General features: G+C 38.7%; 1 protein-coding gene across 1 annotated transcript in view; it reads left to right on the top strand.

The window, feature by feature from the left end:
• The window catches only part of LOC135526117 (ena/VASP-like protein), an 80,243-nt gene extending 61,741 nt beyond the window's left edge, over window positions 1-18,502 (top strand). Inside the window, exons 10-14 of the mRNA XM_064954230.1 lie at window positions 3,872-3,902; window positions 4,006-4,066; window positions 16,702-16,759; window positions 16,887-16,944; window positions 17,278-18,502. Of these exons, the coding sequence (XP_064810302.1) occupies window positions 3,872-3,902; window positions 4,006-4,066; window positions 16,702-16,759; window positions 16,887-16,944; window positions 17,278-17,315 (246 nt within the window). The 3' untranslated portion in view covers window positions 17,316-18,502. The remainder of the gene's footprint in view (window positions 1-3,871; window positions 3,903-4,005; window positions 4,067-16,701; window positions 16,760-16,886; window positions 16,945-17,277) is intronic.
• The last annotated feature ends 4,327 nt before the right edge of the window (window positions 18,503-22,829 follow it).

Genomic DNA, 22,829 nt, shown 5'->3' with positions numbered 1-22,829 from the left:
TTTCCGTACCTGTACGGAATTTTGGTACCTGTACCAGCATCTTCACAAGGTCCTTTGCTGTAGTTCTGGGATTGATTTGCACCAAAGTACGTTCATTTCTAGGAGACAGAACGCATCTCCTTCCTGAGCGGTATGACAGCTGCGTGGTCCCATGGTGTTTATAATTGCGTACTATTGTTTGTACAGATGAACGTGGTACCTTCAGGCGTTTGGAAATTGCTCCCAGGGATGAACAAGATTTGTGGATGTCCACAATTTTTTTCTGAGGTCTTGGCTGATTTCTTTTGATTTTCCCATGATGTCAAGCAAAGAGGCACTGAGTTTGAAGGGAGGCATTGAAATACATCCACAGGTACACCTCCAATTTACTCAAATGATGTCAAATGATTATTAGCCTATCAGAGAATAGAAAGCAACAAAGTGGATACATTCATATGGACACATTCACTTGGTTGGTGCAGGTGAAGAACCTTGAGATGTCATTGTATTTGATTGAAACTGTGCTGTACAAATCAAATGAATTATGATATTGATTAGTGCAGTGACAACAATGGTGGTGTTCATTCACTTGGAGGTCAAGGTGGAGGTCAATGTGTTTCTAGATATGGAAAAACAACACTGTTGAGCTTTTACACCATTTTCTGGAATTTTCCAAGCTGTTTAAAGGCACAGTCAACTTAGTGTATGTCAACTTCTGACCTACTGGAATTGTGATACAGTGTATTATAAGTTAAATAATCTGTCTGTAAACAATTATTGGAAAAGTTACTTGTGTCATGTACAAAGTAGATGTCCTAACCGACTTCCTAAAACTATAGTTTCCTAACTTGGAACTCCCTCTCCCGGATCCGGGAGAATTGTCATCAGCTGACACTAATTAGCATAACGCAACGGACCAAAAATATTACTAGAAAATATTCATATTCATGAAATCACAAGTGAAATATATTGAAACACAGTTTAGCCTTTTGTTAATCACCCTGTCATCTCAGATTTTGAAATTATGCTTTACAGCCAAAGCAAGACAAGCATTTGTGTAAGTTTATCGATAGCCTAGCATTATGCCTAGCTAGCAGCAGGCAACCTGGTCACGAAAATCAGAAAATAATCAAATGAATTTGTTTACCTTTGATGTGCTTCGGATGTTTTCACTCACGAGACTCCCAGTTAGATAGCAAATGTTCCTTTTTTCCAAAAAGATTATTTTTGTAGCCGAAATAACTCGGTTAGTTCTTCACGTTTGGCTGAGAATTCGACCGGAAATTGCGGTCACGACAACGCTGAAAAATATTCCAAATTACCTCCATAATATCGACAGAAACATGGCAAATGTTGTTTATAATCAATCCTCAAGGTGTTTTTCAAATATCTATTAAATCAATCGGGACAGCTGTATTTTCAGTAAGACCGAGAGGAAAAAATAGCTACCTATTACGCAAGAATTACTCTGAGAGCCCTCAGCCGGACACTTATGCAATGGAGTCGTTTAAACTTATTCTTCAACATAAAAGCCTGAAACTACATCAAAATGCTGTAGACACCTTGGGGAATACATAGAAAAAGGAATCTGGTTGATAGCCCATTCACTGCTCAATAGGGACGCATCGGAACGCAGAGCTTTCAAAACATGAGTCACTTCCTGATTGGATTTGTCTCAGGCTTTCGCCTGCAATATCAGTTCTGTTATACTCACAGACAATATTTTTACAGTTTTGGAAACTTTATGGTGTTTTCTATGCTAAGCTGTCAATTATATGCATATTCTAGCATCTTGTCCTGACAAAATAACCCGTTTACTTTGGGAACGTTATTTTTCCAAAAATGAAAATAGTGCCCCTTAATTTCAAGATTAACAAGACATTTGTGGAGTGGTTGAAAAACAAGTTTTAATGACTCCAACCTAAGTGTATGTAAACTTCCGACTTCAACTGTACATAATGTTGTTGCTACCGTCTCGTATGACCTCAAATATTTTCTGGACATCAGAATAGCGATTACTCACCTTGAATTGTATGAAGAATTTTTCTTTAATGAGCCAGACGAGAGGGATTTACTCTTGACACCCAAACAGGCCCTCATCCTCATAATTTGCAGGAGAAAGAGATGGAAGAGTTATCGCCATCGGCCCCATTGGCCAACGTACCATCGCTGCATAATAAATTGGAAGAACTTAAAGCACATATCCTACCAACGGGACATTAAAAACTGTAATATCTTATGTTTCACCGAGTCGTGGCTGATCGACGACATTAACAACATACAGCTGGCGGGTTATACACTCTATCAGCAGGATATAACAGCAGCCTCTGGTAAGACAAGGGGTGTGGTCTATGTATATTTTTAAACAAATGCACAATATATATGGAAATCTCAAGGTTTTGCTCGCCTGTGGTAGAGTATCTCATGATAAGCTGTAGACCACACCTAGAGAGTTTTCATCTGTATTTGTCGCAGCTGTCTACATACCACCACAGAGCGATGCTGGCACTAAGACCGCACTCAATGAGCTGTATACCGCCATAAGCAAACAGGAAAACGCTCCTCCAGAGGCGGCGCTCCTAGTAGCTAGGGACTTTAATGCAGGGGAACTTAAATCCGTTTGACCTCATTTCTACCAACATGTTAAATGTGCAACCAGAGGGAAAAAACTATAGACCACCTTTACTCCACACAGAGACGCATACAAAGCTCTCTGTCGCCCTCCATTTGGCAAATCTGACCATAATTCTATCCTCCTGAAAGCTGCTTACAAGCAAAACTTAAAGCAGGAAGCACCAGTGACTCGGTCAATAAAAAAAGTGGTCAGATGAAACAGATGTTAAGCTACAGGACTGTTTTGCTAGCACAGACTGGAATATGTTCCTGGATTCTTCTGATGGCATTGAGTAGTACACCACATCAGTCACTGGCTTCATCAATTAGTGCATCGATGACGTTGTCCCCACAGTGACTGTATGTACATACCCCAACCAGAAGCCATGGATTACAGGACACATCCGCAATGAGCTAAAAGGAGTGGGACTCTAACCCGGAAGCTTATAAGAAATCACACTATGCCCTCCGATGAACCATCAAACAGGCAAGCGTCAAAACAGGACTAAGATCAAATCGTACTACACCGGCTCTGACGCTCGTCGGATGTGGCAGGGCTTGCAAACTATTACAGACTACAAAGGGAAGCACAGCAGAGAGCTGCCCAGTGATACACATCCAGGCTGTGTAAGAACTATTTGACCAAGAAGGAGAGGGATGGAGTGCTGCATCAGATGACCTGGCCTCCACAATCACCTGACCTCAACCGAAATGAGATGGTTTGGGATGAGTTGGACTGCAGAGTGAAGGAAATGCAGCCAACAAGTGCTTAGTATAAGTGGGAACTCCTTTGAGACTATTTGAAAATCATTCCTCATGAAGCTGGTTGAGAGAATTTAACTAGGCAGGTCAGTTAAGAATAAATTATAATTTTCAATGACAGCCTAGGAACAGTGGGTTAACTGCCTTGTTCAGGGGCAGAACAACATATTCTTTACCTAGTCATCTCAGGGATTGGATCTTGCAACCTTTCAGTTACTTGTCCAACACTCTAACCACTAGGCTACCTGTCGCCACAGTTGATGATACTAACGATACTAGAATGCCAAGAATTTGTGAAGCTGTCATCAAGGCAAAGCTTGGCTACTTTGAAGCCTCTAAAATCTAAAATATATTTTTATTTGTTTCACACCTTTTAAATAACTACATGATGCCATATGTGTTATTTAATAGTTTTGATGTCTTCACTATTATTCTACAATGTAGAAAATGGTAAAAATAAAGAACACACATACATATACACACACACACAATCATCCATTTTCATTTTCCATTATAGGAGGATCCCAAGCCAGGACAGAACTCTACAGGTATACACACTCTTGCCTGACCATTATATTTTTTATTGCCTGTATAGAGCGATATTGCTTTTTAAAATGTGTCTCTTCTAATTGTGATCGTCTCTCCTTATAGGTGCTGGGAAGAATCCATGGGACAGAGTAAACTCTGTAGACAACTCTTCACTGGTATTAAGGTTAGTATCGTCATCTGTTTGATAGGGGCTCCCAAAACTTTTAAAATATCTTGTGGCACAATGAGAAGGGATACAGTGCCTAGTGAAAGTCTACACACCCCTTGCACCCCTTCACATTTTGCTGCCTTAACGTGTTAACTAAAAATGTATACAGATCTACAGATCTACACAACCTACTTCACATTTTCAAAATGAAAAAAAGTTATAGAAAATGTAAAAAATAAAAAGATGTCTTGATTGCAGATGTCTTCACAACCCAGAGCTGATACTTGATGGAAGAATCTTTGTCAGACATTACAGCTGAGAATAATTTGGAATAAGATACTAGCAGCATTGCACAACATACAGTGCTTTCAGAAAGTATTCATACCCCTTGACTTATTCCACATTTTGTTGTTACAGCCTGAATTCAAAATAGATTTTAAAAAACACAATACCCCATAATAACTAAGTAAAAAGATGTTAGTAATACATGGAAATGTTTAGAAAATTAAATTGAAAAATGCATAATTTACATAAGTATTTACACCCCTGAGTCAATACATGTTAGAATCACCTTTTGAGAGGCGCATAGTGTACCGATAGGACAGTCACTCTGTTTTGTACTGTCAAAACTGTGATTATATGAAGAACCAGACAATATAGTTTAAATTAAGCCTCTAAAGTCGTTAGATCAAGCAACCGGGAGAGAGTGAGCGGTCAGTTATATATATATACAACTGCGAACCAATCTGTGGGTAAAGCAACGCTGTGACTCGAACCCAACAAGCCATGGCTTCCCTTAGAGGAAAAGACAAAGAACAACTTGGAGATGAAAATAACGTCCAGCTAATGGATATCCAGGATAACACCAAAACAAAATAACTGTTACAATCTGTTGTTAAAAAAAGCTGATTTTCTCAAAAGGAAAGTAGAGTCTACCGTGTCAGATATGCATATACAGGGCGGGTGCATGGACGAACCGGACAACAAAATGTGCCTTCTGGAAACAAAGGAGCAAATTTTAGAAGTGAAACTGGACCAGCAAGAAAACAGAATGAGTGACATAACTCGCCAACTGATTGCAGCAATACTGCAACAATGGAAGAGGCAAGTGGAAGGGGAGAAGGTAAGGAACTTGTCTGTTGAACCTACATTAAAGACCAAATTGGTTAAAGAAAATTGTGCTAAAATAAAATAAGTATACCAGTTTCATTTAAGGACCAATAAATTGACAGCTGAGCCATACAGGTTGGAAAATAGTTGGGAAGAGATTTTTGATGTGCCGAGTCCATGGCACATGGTTTATGTATGAACTGATACACAAAACAACGCAGGATTAAAACTTAGAGTTTTTCAATTTAATTTATTATACAAAATTATTGCAGCCAATATAGAATGTTATGAATATGAGGGATACAACCATCCCAGCTCAGCAGATTTTGCTGTGAAGAGACAGACTCATTAGATGACTTGTTTTGGTACATACAGTATGTAGCTTGTTTTTGGTCGCAGGTTCAGGAATGGCTAAAGAAGAATTGTAACATTTACCTGGAGCTATCTCTGCAAATGGCACTACTGGGCGACTTGAAAGGCCATAGTCAATCGATCAATAATATAATAATACTCTTAGTAAAAATGTTCACCTTTAATTTTTACAATCTGTAGAAACTATGAGAATAGAAAGATTCTGAACTTTTGTGACACAGTACAGCAGAGTTGAAAAATATATGGCAATTAGAAATCAACACTGGATGGTTTTCAGAGATATATGGGACGGCTTGAGGTTGAGCTGAAGCATGGGACTAAAAACAACTTTAAAAAGTTAACTAATGTAAAATGCATTGGATTTGTATAAGCTGTAAATAGAAGCGTAAGTATTGTTGTACATTAGTTTACTCCAATTAGTGGAGGAGTGGTAGGGTTAGGGGAAAATAACACAATAAGATTTGTAAAAATAAAACACAATAATGTAAATGATATATTATAAATTGGGTGGTTTGAGCCCTGAATGCTGATTGGCTGACAGCCGTTGTATATCAGACCAGGTATGACAAAACATTTATTTTTACTGTTCTTATAATTTTGGTAACCAGTTTATAATAGGATTAAGGCACCTCGGGGTTTGTGGTTTATGACAATTATACCACAGCTGAGGGCTGTATCCAGGCACTCCGCATTACGTTGTGCATAAGAACAGCCGCTTTTGGCCATATACCACACCCCCTCATGCCTTATTGCTTAATTATATAATATGTAAAAGCTGTAAGAAGAAGCCTAAGTATTGTTGTTTATTAGTTTACTCCAATTAGGGGAGGGTTGGTAGGCAGGGTTAGGGGAAAATAATACAGAAGAAAAAAATATTGTAAACATTTTGTATGATTTTTAAGTAATTAATTTGCATTTTATTGCATGACATAAGTATTTGATACATACATACAAACATGCTTTGTAAGTAGGAAAACCTGCAAAAACGGCAGTGTATCAAATACTTGTTCTCCCCACTGTAGATTAAATGTAAAAAATCCTCAGCAATTTCAATGTCAACACTGATGAGGCGCCTCCTGAGTGGCATGGTAGTCTAAGGCACTGCGTCGCAGTGCTAGCTATACCACTAGAGATTTTGGGTTCGAGTCCAGGCTCTGTCACAGGCGGCTGCGGCCGGGAGACACATGGGGTGGCGCACAATTTGCCCAGCGTCATCTGGGTTAGGGGAGGGTTTGGCCGGCAGGGATGTCCTTGTCCCATCTTCTTTGCAACTCAGCCTAGAAGGCCAGCATCCCAGAGTCGCCTCTTAATTTTTTCATTATGAGGTATTGTGTGGAGATTGATGAGTGAAAAAACAATTTAATTAATTTTAGAATAAGGCTGTAATGTAACAAAATGTGGGAAGAAATCAAGGGGTCTGAATATTTTCCTAAGGCACTGTAAGTCAATTATGTTCAATAATTGTTCTATGGATGTTTGTGTTTGTGGGTGAGAGCCCTAAAAAGGCATAGCGTCTCAAATACAAAGACATACTTTGCTTGGTTTTCAATTTTTTTTATGCCTGCTCAGCCCACATTCTTGCAAGGGTTACATTTAAAAAAAGGAGAAATTGAATATTTAGAGGAGTTGGAGAAGCCTATGCTGCCACCTACTGTAGTAACAGCAGAGGTGTAGGAATCCTGATAAATAAGAATACATTGTTATACCCTTATATCCAAGCACATGGACCAAGAATGTTTTCTAATGTTGAATTGTACTTTCATGGTTAAAAATACTCCTTGATTTCATTGTCTGTCCAACCAGCAGCAAATATGGTGTTTTTAGATAGAATTAAAGCTATTAGATCAAATCCAGACAGGAACTGTTATTTTAGCAGGTGACCTAAATCATATATTGGATAAGATTGACAGGCGTAGTAATTTAAAAAAGGCAAATTTAGCGAGCCTCTATAGAAGCTGAACATTTTCATGGACACCTGGAGATTGCTACTTCTAACTACAAAAGACTATTCCGTTTTTCTCAAAGTAAGAAAAGCTATTCAAGATTGGACTTCTTTATTTCCAAAAATGCACTCAGCAGTTTATTGGATTCAAAACATCATGTTATCATGATATTAGATCATTCTACGGTATCATCCTTAATCACACCAATAGAAAATACATTTAGCAACATAATTTGGAGCATGAACAGAGCGCATCTTATGAACCTGAAATGTATTAAATACGTAAACAAAAAATGTAAACCTTTACTATTACAAATATACTGTAGACATAGAGAACAGAGAAAAAATGGCCCCTGATATAATTTGGAATGCCTTTATGGCATACATTAAGGGAATGATCATCTCTTACTTGGCAAAAGTTCAATCTGATTTAGAAATTAAATAAAAGTAAATCACTATTGTTGTGAAATTCTTCACAGGGATACTCAAAGTCAAACTTAAAAGAATAATTCTTTATTGTCAGTTAACTGGAGAGGTTCCAACAAACTTGATGCACCATAGCACACATTTGTCAGGGGCAGGGGCAGTTCCGTTAGTTCTCTTATACAGTGGGGCAAAAAAGTATTTAGTCAGCCACCAATTGTGCAAGTTCTCCCACTTAAAAAGGCGAGAGAGGCCTGTAATTTTCATCATAGGTACACTTCAACTATGACAGACAAAATGAGAAAAAAAATCCAGAAAATCACATTGTAGGATTTTTAATGCATTTATTTGCAAATTATGGTGGAAAATAAGTATTTGCCTACAAACAAGCAAGATTTCTGGCTCTCACAGACCTGTAACTTCTTCTTTAAGAGGCTCCTCTCTCCTCCACTCGTTACCTGTATTAATGGCACCTGTTTGAACTTGTTATCAGTATAAAAGACACCTGTCCACAACCTCAAACAGTCACACTCCAAACTCCACTATGGCCAAGACCAAAGAGCTGTCATAGGACACCAGAAACAAAATTGTAGACCTGCACCAGGCTGAGAAGATTGAATCTGCAATAGGTAAGCAGCTTGGTTTTAAGAAATCAACTGTGGGAGCAATTATTAAATAAGAATAATTAAATTACAATTGGTGGCTGACTAAATACTTTTTTGTCCCACTGTATACTGCTTACACTGAAGTTATATTTGCATGATTCAGCTTATTAATTATTCATAATTAATGAATCATTAACATTCGGTTCATGCATGTGACCGACCAATACTGGTTCATGCATGTGACAGACCAATACCTCACAAGGCTTCATCTCTCCATGCTGAGACCTTGAAACTGAGATATCCTTTCGTTCTCAAAACAAGGTTCTGGGCGTGCTGCCAAATTGCAGATACTGATAGTGACGATTTATTCAATCAGTCACTTGCATTAAAACAGAAATTGGTTATTAGAAAAAGCACAAACATAACATTTTCCATCACACTATCTTGGAAAACAATAATCCATGCTTTCTGGGAAAGTCTAAAAGTTATGAACTGAGATAGAAAGTTGGCTGTCCGAACTATTACAATGTAAACTTACTTTCAATCTGTCTGTCTGCATATTTCAAGACATGGCATGTGGGGGTGTACTTAGATACCCAATGGGCTGGACAATTATCTTCTCATCTTGAATTTCTGTAAATAAAAAACGTGGAAATCAATCAATCCGCCCATTATTAACACAATGGAAAAATCTAATAATGTATTATTGAAATGTGGCAAACCTAGTCAGTTGTACAACTGAAATGTGTCTTCTGCATTTAACCCAGGGATTCGATCCAGCAACCTTTGGGTTACTGACCCAACGCTCTAACCACTAGGCTACCTGCATTCTGTAACACAACTAAATGTGGAAAAAGTCAATGGGTTTAAATACTTTCCGAAGGCATATTGTTTTTATAAAAATTGTTCAAGCTCAGTAAATTTGGTTGGGAATCATTTATGGACAGCAATATTCAAACCTTGTCTCTGATTTTCACGCTAGGACTGAGACTAGACCAATCAGGAACACTCAACACTTCTTGGAAAGCCATTCTGGTGTGTCTTTGGCATAATTTGTCATTGTCTTACTGAAGAATAAAACTCTATACCAGGGTTAGGTTTTCAAAAGACTGAGTCAGATTTTTCATAAACGTTTTATCTGGGCTTTGCTCCTTTCATATTTACTTTGATCCTGAGCAACTCCCCAGTCCCTGCCGATGACAAGAATATCTATAACATGATGCTGCCACCACAATACTTGAAAATACAAAGGGGTTCACTCTGTGTTGTATTGGATTGGATTTGACCCAAACCTGTAGTTCTTAATTTAGGCCAAAAAGTTCATTTATTTGCTGTGTTGTCTTGCAGTGATACTTAACAGCCTTGTTACAAACAGAATGGATGATTTGAAGAGGAATTTTTAACACAGGCTTATTTGTCATACAGACCAGTAATATGGACCGAATGCAATGTTGTTGATCCCTTTATATAGTTGTTATGGGTATATTGTCACCACAGGGACTGGGGAGTTTGTTAGGATCAAAATAAATATGAAAAGAGCAAAGCCGAGGTAAAAAAACAACAACTACTCAGTCTTCTGAAAACCTAACCCTGGGATAGGGTTTTGTTTTTCTGCGGGACAATTACACAAATTGTAATGCAAAAAAAACACAACAGAATGGCTTTGCAAGAGAGGTAGAGTGTTCCTGAATGGTCCAGTTAAAATCCTGACTTAAAACTGCTTAAAAAATCAAAGAATCAAAGACAAGGTTTAAATATTGCTGTCCATCAATGATTTCCTACCAAATATACTGAGCTTGAGCAATTCTGACAAAAACAATTAGTTGGGGCATGGACTCTACAAGGTGTCGATAGCGTTCCACAGGGATGCTGGCCCATGTTGACTGCAATGCTTCCCATAGTTGTGTCAAGTTGGCTGGATATCCTTTGGGTGGTGGACCGTTCTTGATACTGTCGTGTCTTTGGCATCATTAAAAGTGAAGACTGTTATTTTATCGAATCAATTCTCTATAATTATTATTACATGATTAAACTAATCATGTAAATGTAATTAACTAGGAATTCGGGGCACCACAGAAAATCTTCAGATTACAAAGTTAGAATTTTCCGATTATAACTCTTCAGATATTTTCATATCTGATCAATTAGTCTTCTATTAATGAATTCTTCTTTAGTCTCACTCCAAACTTTGTAAATTGTTGGTTATCTGCACGAACCCAGCCTTTGTTATAAATCATCCATACACCAATTGGCTTAATCATTTATTTACTAACTAACTAAATAATCACAGAAATGCATAAACAAACAAACAGTAGATATTTGTTACTAACAAAGGATAGGGAAGATTCTCTAGTGGGCTAAGCCGTTATGACTGCTTGGTGGACAAAGAGAAGTGGGTGTGGACTGAGAGAGCGGGAAAGACAAAAGTTGACACAGTTGATAATTATATTAATTGAAATGCTAATCCTTTGCATATGAATGCTCACTCATTTGGGAATAATTGCTATAAATACAGTGCCTTGCGAATGTATTCGGCCCCCTTGAACTTTGCGAACTTTTGCCACATTTCAGGCTTCAAACATAAAGATATAAAACTGTATTTTTTTGTGAAGAATCAACAACAAGTGGCACACAATCATGAAGTGGAATGACTATTATTGGATATTTCAAACTTTTTAACAAATCAAAAACTGAAAAATTGGGCGTGCAAAATTATTCAGCCCCCTTAAGTTAATACTTTGTAGCGCCACCTTTTGCTGCGATTACAGCTGTAAGTCACTTGGGGTATGTCTCTATCAGTTTTGCACATCGAGAGACTGAATTTTTTTCCCATTCTTCCTTGCAAAACAGCTCGAGCTCAGTGAGGTTGGATGGAGAGCATTTGTGAACAGCAGTTTTCAGTTCTTTCCACAGATTCTCGATTGGATTCATGTCTGGACTTTGACTTGGCCATTCTAACACCTGGATATGTTTATTTTTGAACCATTCCATTGTAGATTTTGCTTTATGTTTTGGATCATTGTCTTGTTGGAAGACAAATCTCCGTCCCAGTCTCAGGTCTTTTGCAGACTCCATCAGGTCTTCTTCCAGAATGGTCCTGTATTTGGCTCCATCCATCTTCCCATCAATTTTAACCATCTTCCCTGTCCCTGCTGAAGAAAAGCAGGCCCAAACCATGATGCTGCCACCACCATGTTTGACAGTGGGGATGGTGTGTTGTGGTTGATGAGCTGTGTTGCTTTTACACCAAACATAACGTTTTGCATTGTTGCCAAAAAGTTCAATTTTGGTTTCATCTGACCAGAGCACCTTCTTCCACATGTTTGGTGTGTCTCCCAGGTGGCTTGTGGCAAACTTTAAACAACACTTTGTATGGATATCTTTAAGAAATGGCTTTCTTCTTGCCACTCTTCCATAAAGGCCAGATTTGTGCAATATACGACTGATTGTTGTCCTATGGACAGAGTCTCCCACCTCAGCTGTAGATCTCTGCAGTTCATCCAGAGTGATCATGGGCCTCTTGGCTGCATCTCTGATCAGTCTTCTCCTTGTATGAGCTGAAAGTTTAGAGGGATGGCCAGGTCTTGGTAGATTTGCAGTGGTCTGATACTCCTTCCATTTCAATATTATCACTTGCACAGTGCTCCTTGGGATGTTTAAAGCTTGGGAAATCTGTTTGTATCCAAATCCGGCTTTAAACTTCTTCACAACAGTATCTCGGACCTGCCTGGTGTGTTCCTTGTTCTTCATGATGCTCTCTGCGCTTTTAACGGACCTCTGAGACTATCACAGTGCAGGTGCATTTATACGGAGACTTGATTACAACACAGGTGGATTGTATTTATCATCATTAGTCATTTAGGTCAACATTGGATCATTCAGAGATCCTCACTGAACTTCTGGAGAGAGTTTGCTGCACTGAAAGTAAAGGGGCTGAATAATTTTGCACAGCCAATTTTTCAGTTTTTGATTTGTTAAAAAAGTTTGAAATATCCAATAAATGTCATTCCACTTCATGATTGTGTCCCACTTGTTGTTGATTCTTCACAAAAAAATACAGTTTTATATCTTTATGTTTGAAGCCTGAAATGTGGCAAAAGGTCGCAAAGTTCAAGGGGGCCGAATACTTTCGCAAGGCACTGTATATATTTACGCCCATGTGTCGTTGTGATCTTCTCTGTTGGAATCGTCAGTCCGTCTGCTGGAGAGTCAGTTCATCAGAGTCTCTCTCTCTCTCTCTTTCTTTTATTGTTAGAATGGATACTTCAGAGTACCATTCAAAAATGTTCTCATAGATAGATGTTTCGGGGTTGTCGGTATTCTCATCCCAGGTTTACGTCATTTCTAGCTGCAGACTATTAATTAGTATCTAAGATTTGCTCTTATTCTGTAGGGATTGATAGTCTCAGAGTTGAACCATTTCCAGCTGTGTAGCCAATGCTCCACATGGTATAATGTTTTAGTTTTGGTAATCAAACCTGTGCCCCCTCAGCTTACACCGAGGTATGCGTGGTCTAAACACTTTGCAATCACAGCTCACGCTGTGGGTTTTCTCAGTCTGAAGAGGATTTTCTTAGGAGGGGCTTTTATTCGTAACAATAGGAAAGGCGGTTCTATGATGCCAGATCATGTCGGTGCTCACATGGGTGGGCAATTGACTTAGTTAAACTTTAAAGGGAATACAATTATCTCACATTAAAGGTTTAACATCACATTACATCATTTCACAAATAGTTTAATCTTTACTCATTCATTATATACAATAATTAGATGCAAACCTTATAACTAAGGAACCTGTGTAAACAGAGTTCGGGTAATGTGGCTGTATTATCTTTCATGAGGTCACAAACATGAAACAAAATGGACCGGGTCATAGCTGGCTTCTCCACCGACCGTTTACACATTCTCCAAAATATGGATATTATTCAATTCTCAAATTCTGGAATGTACTAGAATTTGGCTGGAGTTCCTTAGTTCTACTGTGAAACTCTCTCTCCATACTGCATGGCCAGGGGGAGAGAGTCTCCGTCGGGAATTTACGACCTGACATAACAGAACCTGGATGTAGGAGAGAGTGAGAGAGGGGGAAGCCACGATCTATACCCAGAAAGGGCCACGTCATGACAATACACATGGGAAACTGTTGAGCGTGAAAAACTCAGCAGCGTTGCAGTTCTTGACACAAACCATGTCGCCTGGCACCTACTACCATTCACCATTCAAATATTTTTTCTAGCCCATTCACACACATACAATTCACACACAATCATTCACACACAATCCATGTCTCAATTGTATCAAGGCTTAAAAATCCTTTAACCTGTCTCCTCCCCTTCATCTACACTGATTGAAGTGGATATAAAAAGTGACATCAATAAGGGATCATAGCTTTCACCTGGATTCACCCGGTCATTAGTCATGGGAAGAGCAGACTTTCTTAATACTTTGTACACCAAGTGTATTTTGCCCTAAGAGTTGTGCAAAGTTGGTAGAATCTTATTGAAAATGATTCACAGCTGCAATGGCTGCCAGAGATGTTTCCACCAAGTTTTAACTCTGGAGTGTGAAGACATACGCAATCAAGACATATTATATTTTTAATTTGTTAATTAATTTGGTAAATGTTCTATAACTTTCTTTTACTTTGAAAATGTGGAGTAGGTTGTGTAGATCTGTAAGGGGGAAAAATTATATTGAATTCCTTTTTAGATTTAATTTTAAGGCAGCAAAATGTGAAGACTTGCGTAGACTGTTATATTGTTACATTATTATTTTGCCTATTTAGTGTTGTAGATTACACTGTAATGAAAAGCACTATATACGAATATAATTTATAATTATTATTTTTTATATGTGGGATTTTACTGATGTGTGGATTTGCTCATCTGAGGCACAGTAACTGTTTAGCCTGGTTCTGGATCTGTGATATGTGTATAGCCAACTCCTATGGCAGTTGTTGGCTATACAGCAAGACAGATCTGAGACCAGACTATAACTTTTTAGGTAAATAACGGGATTTATTGAGAGGTTCATATTACGTAGCATTATGTTCTCTTAGATGAGGAAATATGCACTTTGTAGTTTATTTGGTACACCCACTAGTATTGGGTCAGACCCCCCTTTGCCTCCAGAACAGCCTGAATTATTTGGGACATGGAAACGTTGCTCAATTAGTATCAAGGGACCTTACGTGTGCCAGGAAAATATTCCCCAAGCCATTACACCACCGCCACCAACCTGTACCGTTGACACAAGGCAGGATGGGGCCATGGACTCCACCAGCCTGTACCGTTGACACCAGGCAGGATGGGGCCATGGACGCCAAATCCATCAGCATGATGCAACAGGAACCAGGATTCATCGGACCAGGCTATGTTTGTCCACTCCTCCATTGTCAAGTGTTGATGACTGCATGCCCACAAGAGCAGCAGCTTCTTATTTTTAGCTGAAAGGAGTGGAACCCGGTGTGGTCGTCTGCTGCAATAGCCCCACCATGACAAGGACTGACGAGTTGTGCGTTCTGAGATGCTGTTCTGCACACCACTGTTGCACTGTGCCGTTATTTGCCATTTGTGGCCCGCCTATTAGCTTGCACGATTCTTGCCTTTCTCCTTCGACCTCCCATCAACAAGCTGTTTTCGCCCACATGACTGCCACTGACTGGAGTTTTTTGTTTGTCGCCCCATTCTCGGCGAACCCTAGACACTGAAATATATTCTCAGTATTTTCAATTGGAAACAAGAACCATGGGAGTGTTTGCTTGTTATTAATGCATTGAGGAAGCTTGTGATGATAATATATAGTACTAGTCAAAAGTTTTATTATAGTCCCACTAAATTATAGTCCCACTAAGCGCAAACCAGATGGGATGGCGTATGGCTGCAGAATTCTATGGTAGCCATACTGGTTAAGTGTGCCTTGAATTTTAAATAAATCACTGAAAGTGTCACCAGTAAAGCACCCCCAAACCCTCACATCTCCTCCTCCATGCTTCACGGTGGGAACCACACATGCGGACATCTGTTCACCTACTCAGCGTCTCACAAAGACATGGTGGTTAGAACCAAAAATCTCAAATTTGGACTCATCAGACCAAAGGACTGATTTTCACCAGTCTAATATCCATTGCTCGTGTTTCTTGGTCCAAGCAAGTCTCTTCCTCTTATAGGTCTCTTTTAGTGGTGGCTTCTTTGCATCAATTTGACCATGAAGGCCTGGTTCACGCAGTCTCCTCTGAACAATTGATGTTTAGATGTGTCTGTTACTTGAACTGAAGCATTTTTGGGGGGCTGCAATTGCTGAGGCTGGTAACTCTAATGAACTTATACGCTGCAGCAGAGCTAACTCTGGGTCTTCCTTTCCTGTGGTGGTCCTCATGAGAGCCAGTTTCATCATAGCGCTTGATGGTTTTTGCGACTGCACTTGAAGAAACTTTTAAAGTTCTTGAAATGTTCCCGATTGACTGACCTTCATGTTTTAAAGTAATGATGGACTGTCATTTCTCTTTGCTTATTTGAGATGTTCTTGCCATAATAAGGACTTGGTATTTTACCAAATTACCAAATCTTCTGTATAGCACCCCTACCTTGTCACAACACAACTGATTGGTTCAAACGCATTAAGAAGTAAAGAAATTCCACCACTTAACTTTTAACAAGGCACACCTGTTAATTGAAATGCATTCCATGTGACTACCTCATGAAGCTGGCTGAGAGAATGCCAAGAGTGTGCAAAGCTGTCATCAAGGCAAAGGGTGGCTACTTTGAAGAATCTGAAATGTAAAATATATTTTGATTTGTTTAACACTTATTTTGGTTACCACATAATTCCATATGTGTTATTACCTAGTTTTGATGTCTTCACTATTATTCTACAATGGAGAAAATAGTAAAAAAATAAATTAAAGCCCTTGAATGAGTAGGTGTGTCCAAACTTTTGACTGGTACATGGCCCGCCAATTTGGATTTATCGCCTTAATAAACAGTGAATGGATTGTTGCCTTACATTGCTAACACCACCATGCTATATCAGTATAAGGTACTGTACCTTCATCTAATAATCAAGGATGAAGGTTGCTTGTCACTTGTCATTAACTGTAGAACATTTCTGTTTTAATGTACTGTATAGGTCTTATTTACTATGAAATTAATATTTATCGATCATTTTCAATCATCCCTATGTTTGTTGTTGTTTTGCAGGGTGCGAACAGTGGGCAGCACTAGTGAAGGAGACATAGACTTTGACAGGATGAAACAGGTAGAAATCTCATTTCAAAACTGTAAAACATATTGGACGGATCAGTGTGGCATTCTTCAATCGTTAATGGAATAAAAGTATTGTGAAAGAAGCAGAAAATGTCAACTGTATTTTTTTATCCCCACAGGAAATCTTGGAGGAAGTTGTACGTGAATTGCAGAAGGTGAAAGATGAGATCATTAATGGTAGGTGATACAAAGTGTTTATGCATGTTGTTATTGAAAAGGCTTGCCAGCATCAGTGAGCAATTTACCTGCAAACTGACTAAGGTCCTTCCTATTCATGTTCTATACACTTTCTGTAGTTCGATTCAGTTTTTCCGTTACGGCGAACAAGGTATCCTAATTAATTATGTCCTAAGATGATGCTAGGCATACAGTTCATCTATTTACTTCTTCATAGAAAATTCCATTTTTCTTTTAAATAGATGAAGGTTCAGTGATAATGCCGTCCTCCAGTTCCCATTCTCTACAGAATACACACACACGTGATTTTCTCAGTTTTGTGTTCTCTTTCAGCCATTAGACAAGAAATTGGTCGAATCCATACATCATAATATCTGGACAGTGGGACATGCAGGAAGTATGAAGGATAAGATCTGCTCGGAAGAAATGTTCTCAACGTTTCTGTGATGATATGAAACATTGCTGTGACGCTGCAGAAAAGTTGAGCCCAACATTGAGTCTGCTGTGCAGAACAGAGGGAAGAAAAAAAAGTGAGAATGAAACGGAGAATGAGAGAGATAAAATAATGGTTAAATGAAGAAAGGATGTACGGACGGAAGGATGGACGGACGCTTGCACCGTTTTCCATTTTTTCCTTTCCGTGCATTTACAGACTCAGTTCAGTTTGCAGGTTTCTGCTCTGTCTGTTCTAAGTCTTACAAAAGGAAATATTTTTGTTTTCTACGTTTGTACTGTTTTATTATTTTAAAAAACTGTGATTATTTTATTATTTGTAATATTATATATAGAGACAGACAAAACTGTTGTTCTACATTGGCAGGTCCTGGAGGAAACTTGCACACCATTTACATCAGCCTTTTATATTTTATATGATTTACTTTATCCTTGGGTGTTTGACCAGCACATATGGCACATACTGTGCTTTAGTCACCTGACCTCGGCAGTTTTTAAAAAGCTTTTTATCTATTTACCAGTAACAGGGCAGTGTTCATTAGGCACCAAACAGAAGACAACTGACTGAACCAGGAAGGGACTACCTGGACATGTCCAATAAGAAACACTCATTTTTGTTGTACGTTGCTAAAGGTTTTAATTTGTGGATCGTTCACAAAAAAAGTATCCAAAACTATAAATTCACCATCTAAGTTTTCCCAATATAGATCAAATTATCCATAGGCTATCCCTACGAAACCCAAAGTAACTATAGAGTATATGTATATGATTTGTTCCTGTGTTTTACCATGCATGAATCTGATCTTTATTAATTTTTTAATTGGGTTTTTAAAAAAGTGGTATGTTTACAATGGTGGTTTGTTTTTGTGAATGTCCTCCTTGCTATTTAAGGTTGAACTTGAATTTGATATGTGAAAATAGAGCCAGTTGCTCTTGCAAAATGAAAAGAATACATACATCAGTGCAACAATTATTTGTGATGATAGGAAAATGCTTATTTGAGGAAAATATTTGATTGAATACCGGTTGTGACATTATGTTAACTTTGACTAAGTTCTGAATAAAATTTCAAAACTGAAAGTAAATTAATTTAAACAAAACAATAGACCTGTCTACAGTATAGAGTGGTGTGTTTTATTTATACATCGTTATGACATAGAAAAAGACACTGAGGCCTAGATTCAATCAAATCAAGCGTTAACCGAAGAGAATAACGCATAATGTGTTTTGGCAGTGTCGGAGGTGGAACTGCGTTGGAGCTGACAAATCGGTAAGCAGCTGCTGTTGATCATTGTCACAAAGCCACACTCATGCTAGAAGTTCAGAACGAGAAAGTGTAGGCTATATAGAAATAATGATGCAAAATTAAATTAAATATTGAGAAATTCTATAAACCTAATCGAGGTGTAGGTTACATCTCACATTCCAGTGTTCAAAATTCTAAACAAGGCTGCATGGAATTTATCTTAATGCAACTCTATGTAGGCAATGGCAATGTCTGCTTTAGGAATAATGCTCGGAGCCGCTTGTGGATTTGACAGCTCTAACGCAGTTCCACCTTGAACATCGCCAAAGCAATTGCTATGCGAATGAGGGCTAAAGCGGATCTGATTGAATAGAGCCCTGAATCTACAACTAGTACTTACAGTGTAGGCAATACAAAACCTGACTGATATAGAAGTTATGTGATTTTATTATGAAAACAGTTAGTTCTCGTAAAGAAATATCAGTTACATAGTTCTGGCATTACACATGTATATGCACACACAGAATCGTCTCACCTTAAATAAAAAATAATCAAATTAAATAGTTAAATTCAACTCTGTTGAACATTGTTAGCAATATTTAATATTTCTCTTGAATGAAAAATATATTCTGTGGTGAGCGTCAAACAGTTTCACTGAAGAAAGCTCCTCTTACTGCAAGGTAAGTTTCAATGCTCATTTCATCACTGTACTGCACGCTCATGGTGAATAAACATAAATACAATAGATTGAAATAGCTTGTTATCCTTTGTATTGAATGTATATAGCTAGGGTCTTATTTTATATTCCTATCTAACTGGTAGAGCCAGTTGATTAGCTATTGCTTGTCCCTTTATTCTAAAATTATTGATCACTCATTTGAACAAGTCATCAGCCAATCAGAGTTGAATGGTTCTGACTCTTCTCTTGTTCTTGTGCCCATGGATTTTAGTGGTGGACAGTCTATCACTCAATTTGTGTTTCTCAAACCAGAGTTGAGCTCCTTTGACCTGTCAGAAACTAATATTTCAGTATTACAATCAGTAGCACTGGATGTTGAGGTGTTTTTGTGGCACCTACTCACTCCTGTTTGACAAGCTCATATTCCCGCTTGACCCTGGCGTATGGACTTAAGCTACCATCAAGGACAAAGTCCGACAACACCCGGGTCCTGGAAGTGTGCTGTGGTAGGGAGTCATAGAACTCTGCTGCTATCTTCTTCACCTACCACAGATAACAATTAGTTAGAGGGTGCTTTGTCGGCATGAGGAGCCAACATAAGACTTTCTGACTCACTACAACATGTTAGTTCATTATTTGATGTTGATAATGACATATTCCTAGTAACATAACGTGAAATATCGCTAGGGTGTGTCATTTACAAGGAGAATACATCTTTCCAAAAACTGACAAAACTACCTTGAGGGGCACACATTTTATGAAGACAAATAAAAACACCCGCGACAGTCGACTTTGGAGTTCATGTTTGTAGAGGTTAAGTGTCAAATTATTATATTTGTCATTCTCGGGCAGATACACCTATAGCTAATGAGTTACAAATTCAGGCCAATCTTTCAATCAATATTTGCAGTTCAAATGGCTTTTGTCTGCTATCTGATGCTTCTCCCACTGGTGACATTTAGAGCGTTATCTTTCAGATAGACATCTGCAACCAGCAATCGTTTCCCTGAGCCACAACTAATCAAGTAGGCCACATATACAGTGCCTAAAGAAAGTATTCATACCCCTTGACTTCTTCCACATTTTGTTGTTTGAATTGAAAATGGATCAAATGAATTTTACACACAATACTCCATAATGAAAAAGTGAAGAATTTTTTTTTAAACGTTTGCAAATATATTGAAATTTTATACAGAAATATCTAATTTACCTAAGTATTCACACCCCTGAGACAATACTTTGTAGAAGCACATTTGGCAATGATTACAGCTGTGAGTCTTTCTAGGTAAGTCTCTAAGAGCTGTCCACACCTGGATTGTACAACATTTTATCCATTATTCTTTTCAAAATTCTTCAAGCTCCATCTAATTGGTTGTTGATCATTGCTAACAATTTTAAGGTCTTTCCATTGATTTTCAAATATATTTAAGTCAAAACTGTAACTCGGCCACTCAAGAACGTTCACAGTCTTCTTGGTAAGCAGCGCCAGTGTAGATTTGGCCTTGTGTTTAAGGTTATTGTCAAGCTCTCAGTGTGTAGTGTTTTTCCTCTATGATTTTGCCTGTGCTTAGCTTCATTCGGTTTCTTTTTTATCTTGAAAAACTCCAGTCCTTAACGATTACAAGCATACCTATAGCATGATGCAGCAACCACTATGCGTGAAAATATGGAGCGTGGTAGCCAGTAATTTGTTGTATTGAATTTGCACCAAACATAACACTTTGTATTCAGGACAAAAAGTGAATTACTTCCCACAGTATTTCCTTTTCACTCTGTGAAATGTGACAGGGGGATACCTAGTGAATGCATTCAACTGAAATGTGTCTTCCACAGTTAACCAAACCCCTCTGAATCAGAGAGTTGCAAGGGGCTGCCATAATCGACATCCACATCTTCAGCGCCCACGGAACAACAGATTTTTACCTTGTCAGCTTGGGGATACGATTCATTTCGGTTACTGGCCCAACAGTCTAACCACTATGTTACCCGCTGGTTAGGTTAGTATTGTAGAGTAAGTACAATGTTGTTGAGCCATCCTCAGTTTTCTCCCATTACAACCATTAAACTCTGTAACTGTATTAAATCACCATTGACCTCATGGTGAAATCCCTGAGCGATTTCCTTCCTCTCCTGCAACTGAGTTGGGAAGGACGCCTGTAAATTTGTAGTGGCGGGGTGTATTGATACGCCATTCAAAGAGTAATTTATTTCTACACATCTACCAACACGTGCCCTTCTTTGGGAGACTTTAGAAAACCTCCTTGGTGTTTGTGGTTGAATCTTTTTTGAAATTCACTGCTTGACTGAAGGACCTTATAGATAATTGTATGTGTGGGGGTACAGAGATGAGGTCATTCAAAAATCATTATTATTGCACACAGAGTGAGTCTACACAACTCATGTGACTTGTTAAGCAAATATTTACTGCTGAACTTATTTAGGCTTGCCATAACAAAGGGGTTGAATAGTTATTGACTCAATACATTTTAAAACTGTGGACAGATGGCAGCATTCGCCAAAACTGAAAGCGCGAACCACTTCAAGGTGACTGGGAATATGTGTCACGGTTTTCTGTAGGTGAAAGAGAGTCAGACCAAAATGTAGCGTGGCTATTGCGATCCATGTTTAATGAAACTGAAGAAACACGAATCAATACAAAAAACGTAACGAAAACCGAAACAGCCTAATACTGGTGCAAGCCAACACACGACAGACAAAAGGACAGTCACCCACAAAACCCAACACCAAACAGGCTACATAAATATGGTTCCCAATCAGAGACAATGACTAACACCTGCCTCTGATTGAGAACCATATCAGGCCAAACATAGAAACGGACAAACTAGACACACAACATAGAATGCCCACTCAGATCACACCCTGACCAAACAAAACATATAAACATACAAAGCAAACTATGGTCAGGGTGTGACAATATGGTTGAATACAAACAGTGCAGGTTTTCCCTCCATAAGGCAATCAAACAGGAAAAATGTCAGTACAGAGACAAAGTGGAGTCGCAATTTAACGGCTCAGACATGAGACGTATGTGGCAGAGGCTTCAGACAATCACAGATTTCAAAGGTAAAACCAGCCACGTCACAGACACCGACGTCTTGCTCCCGGACAAGCTCAACACCGCCAGCTTTGAGGATAACAGTGCCACCGATGCGGCCCGCTCCCGAGGACTGTGGGCTCTCGTGCTCCATGGCCGACTTGAGTAAGACATTTAAGGGCATTAACCCTTGCAATGCTGCTGGCCCAGATGGCATCCATAGCCACGTCCTCAAAGCATGCACAGACCAGCTGGCTGGATTGTTAACAGACATATTCAATTGGGTTGAGGTCAGGTGATTGTGAAGGCCAGGTCATCTGATGCAGCACTCCATCACTCTCCTTCTTGGTCAAATAGCCCTTACACAGCCTGGAGGTGTGTTGGGTCATTGTCCTGTTGAAAAACAAATGATAGTCCTATTAAGCGCAAACCAGATTGGATGGCATATCGCT

The sequence above is a fragment of the Oncorhynchus masou genome, chromosome 32 (genome assembly GCF_036934945.1).
Source record: "Oncorhynchus masou masou isolate Uvic2021 chromosome 32, UVic_Omas_1.1, whole genome shotgun sequence".
Taxonomy (NCBI): domain Eukaryota; kingdom Metazoa; phylum Chordata; class Actinopteri; order Salmoniformes; family Salmonidae; genus Oncorhynchus; species Oncorhynchus masou.
Note: the sequence above shows the minus strand (reverse complement) of the source record. Positions and strands in the feature narration are given on the sequence as shown.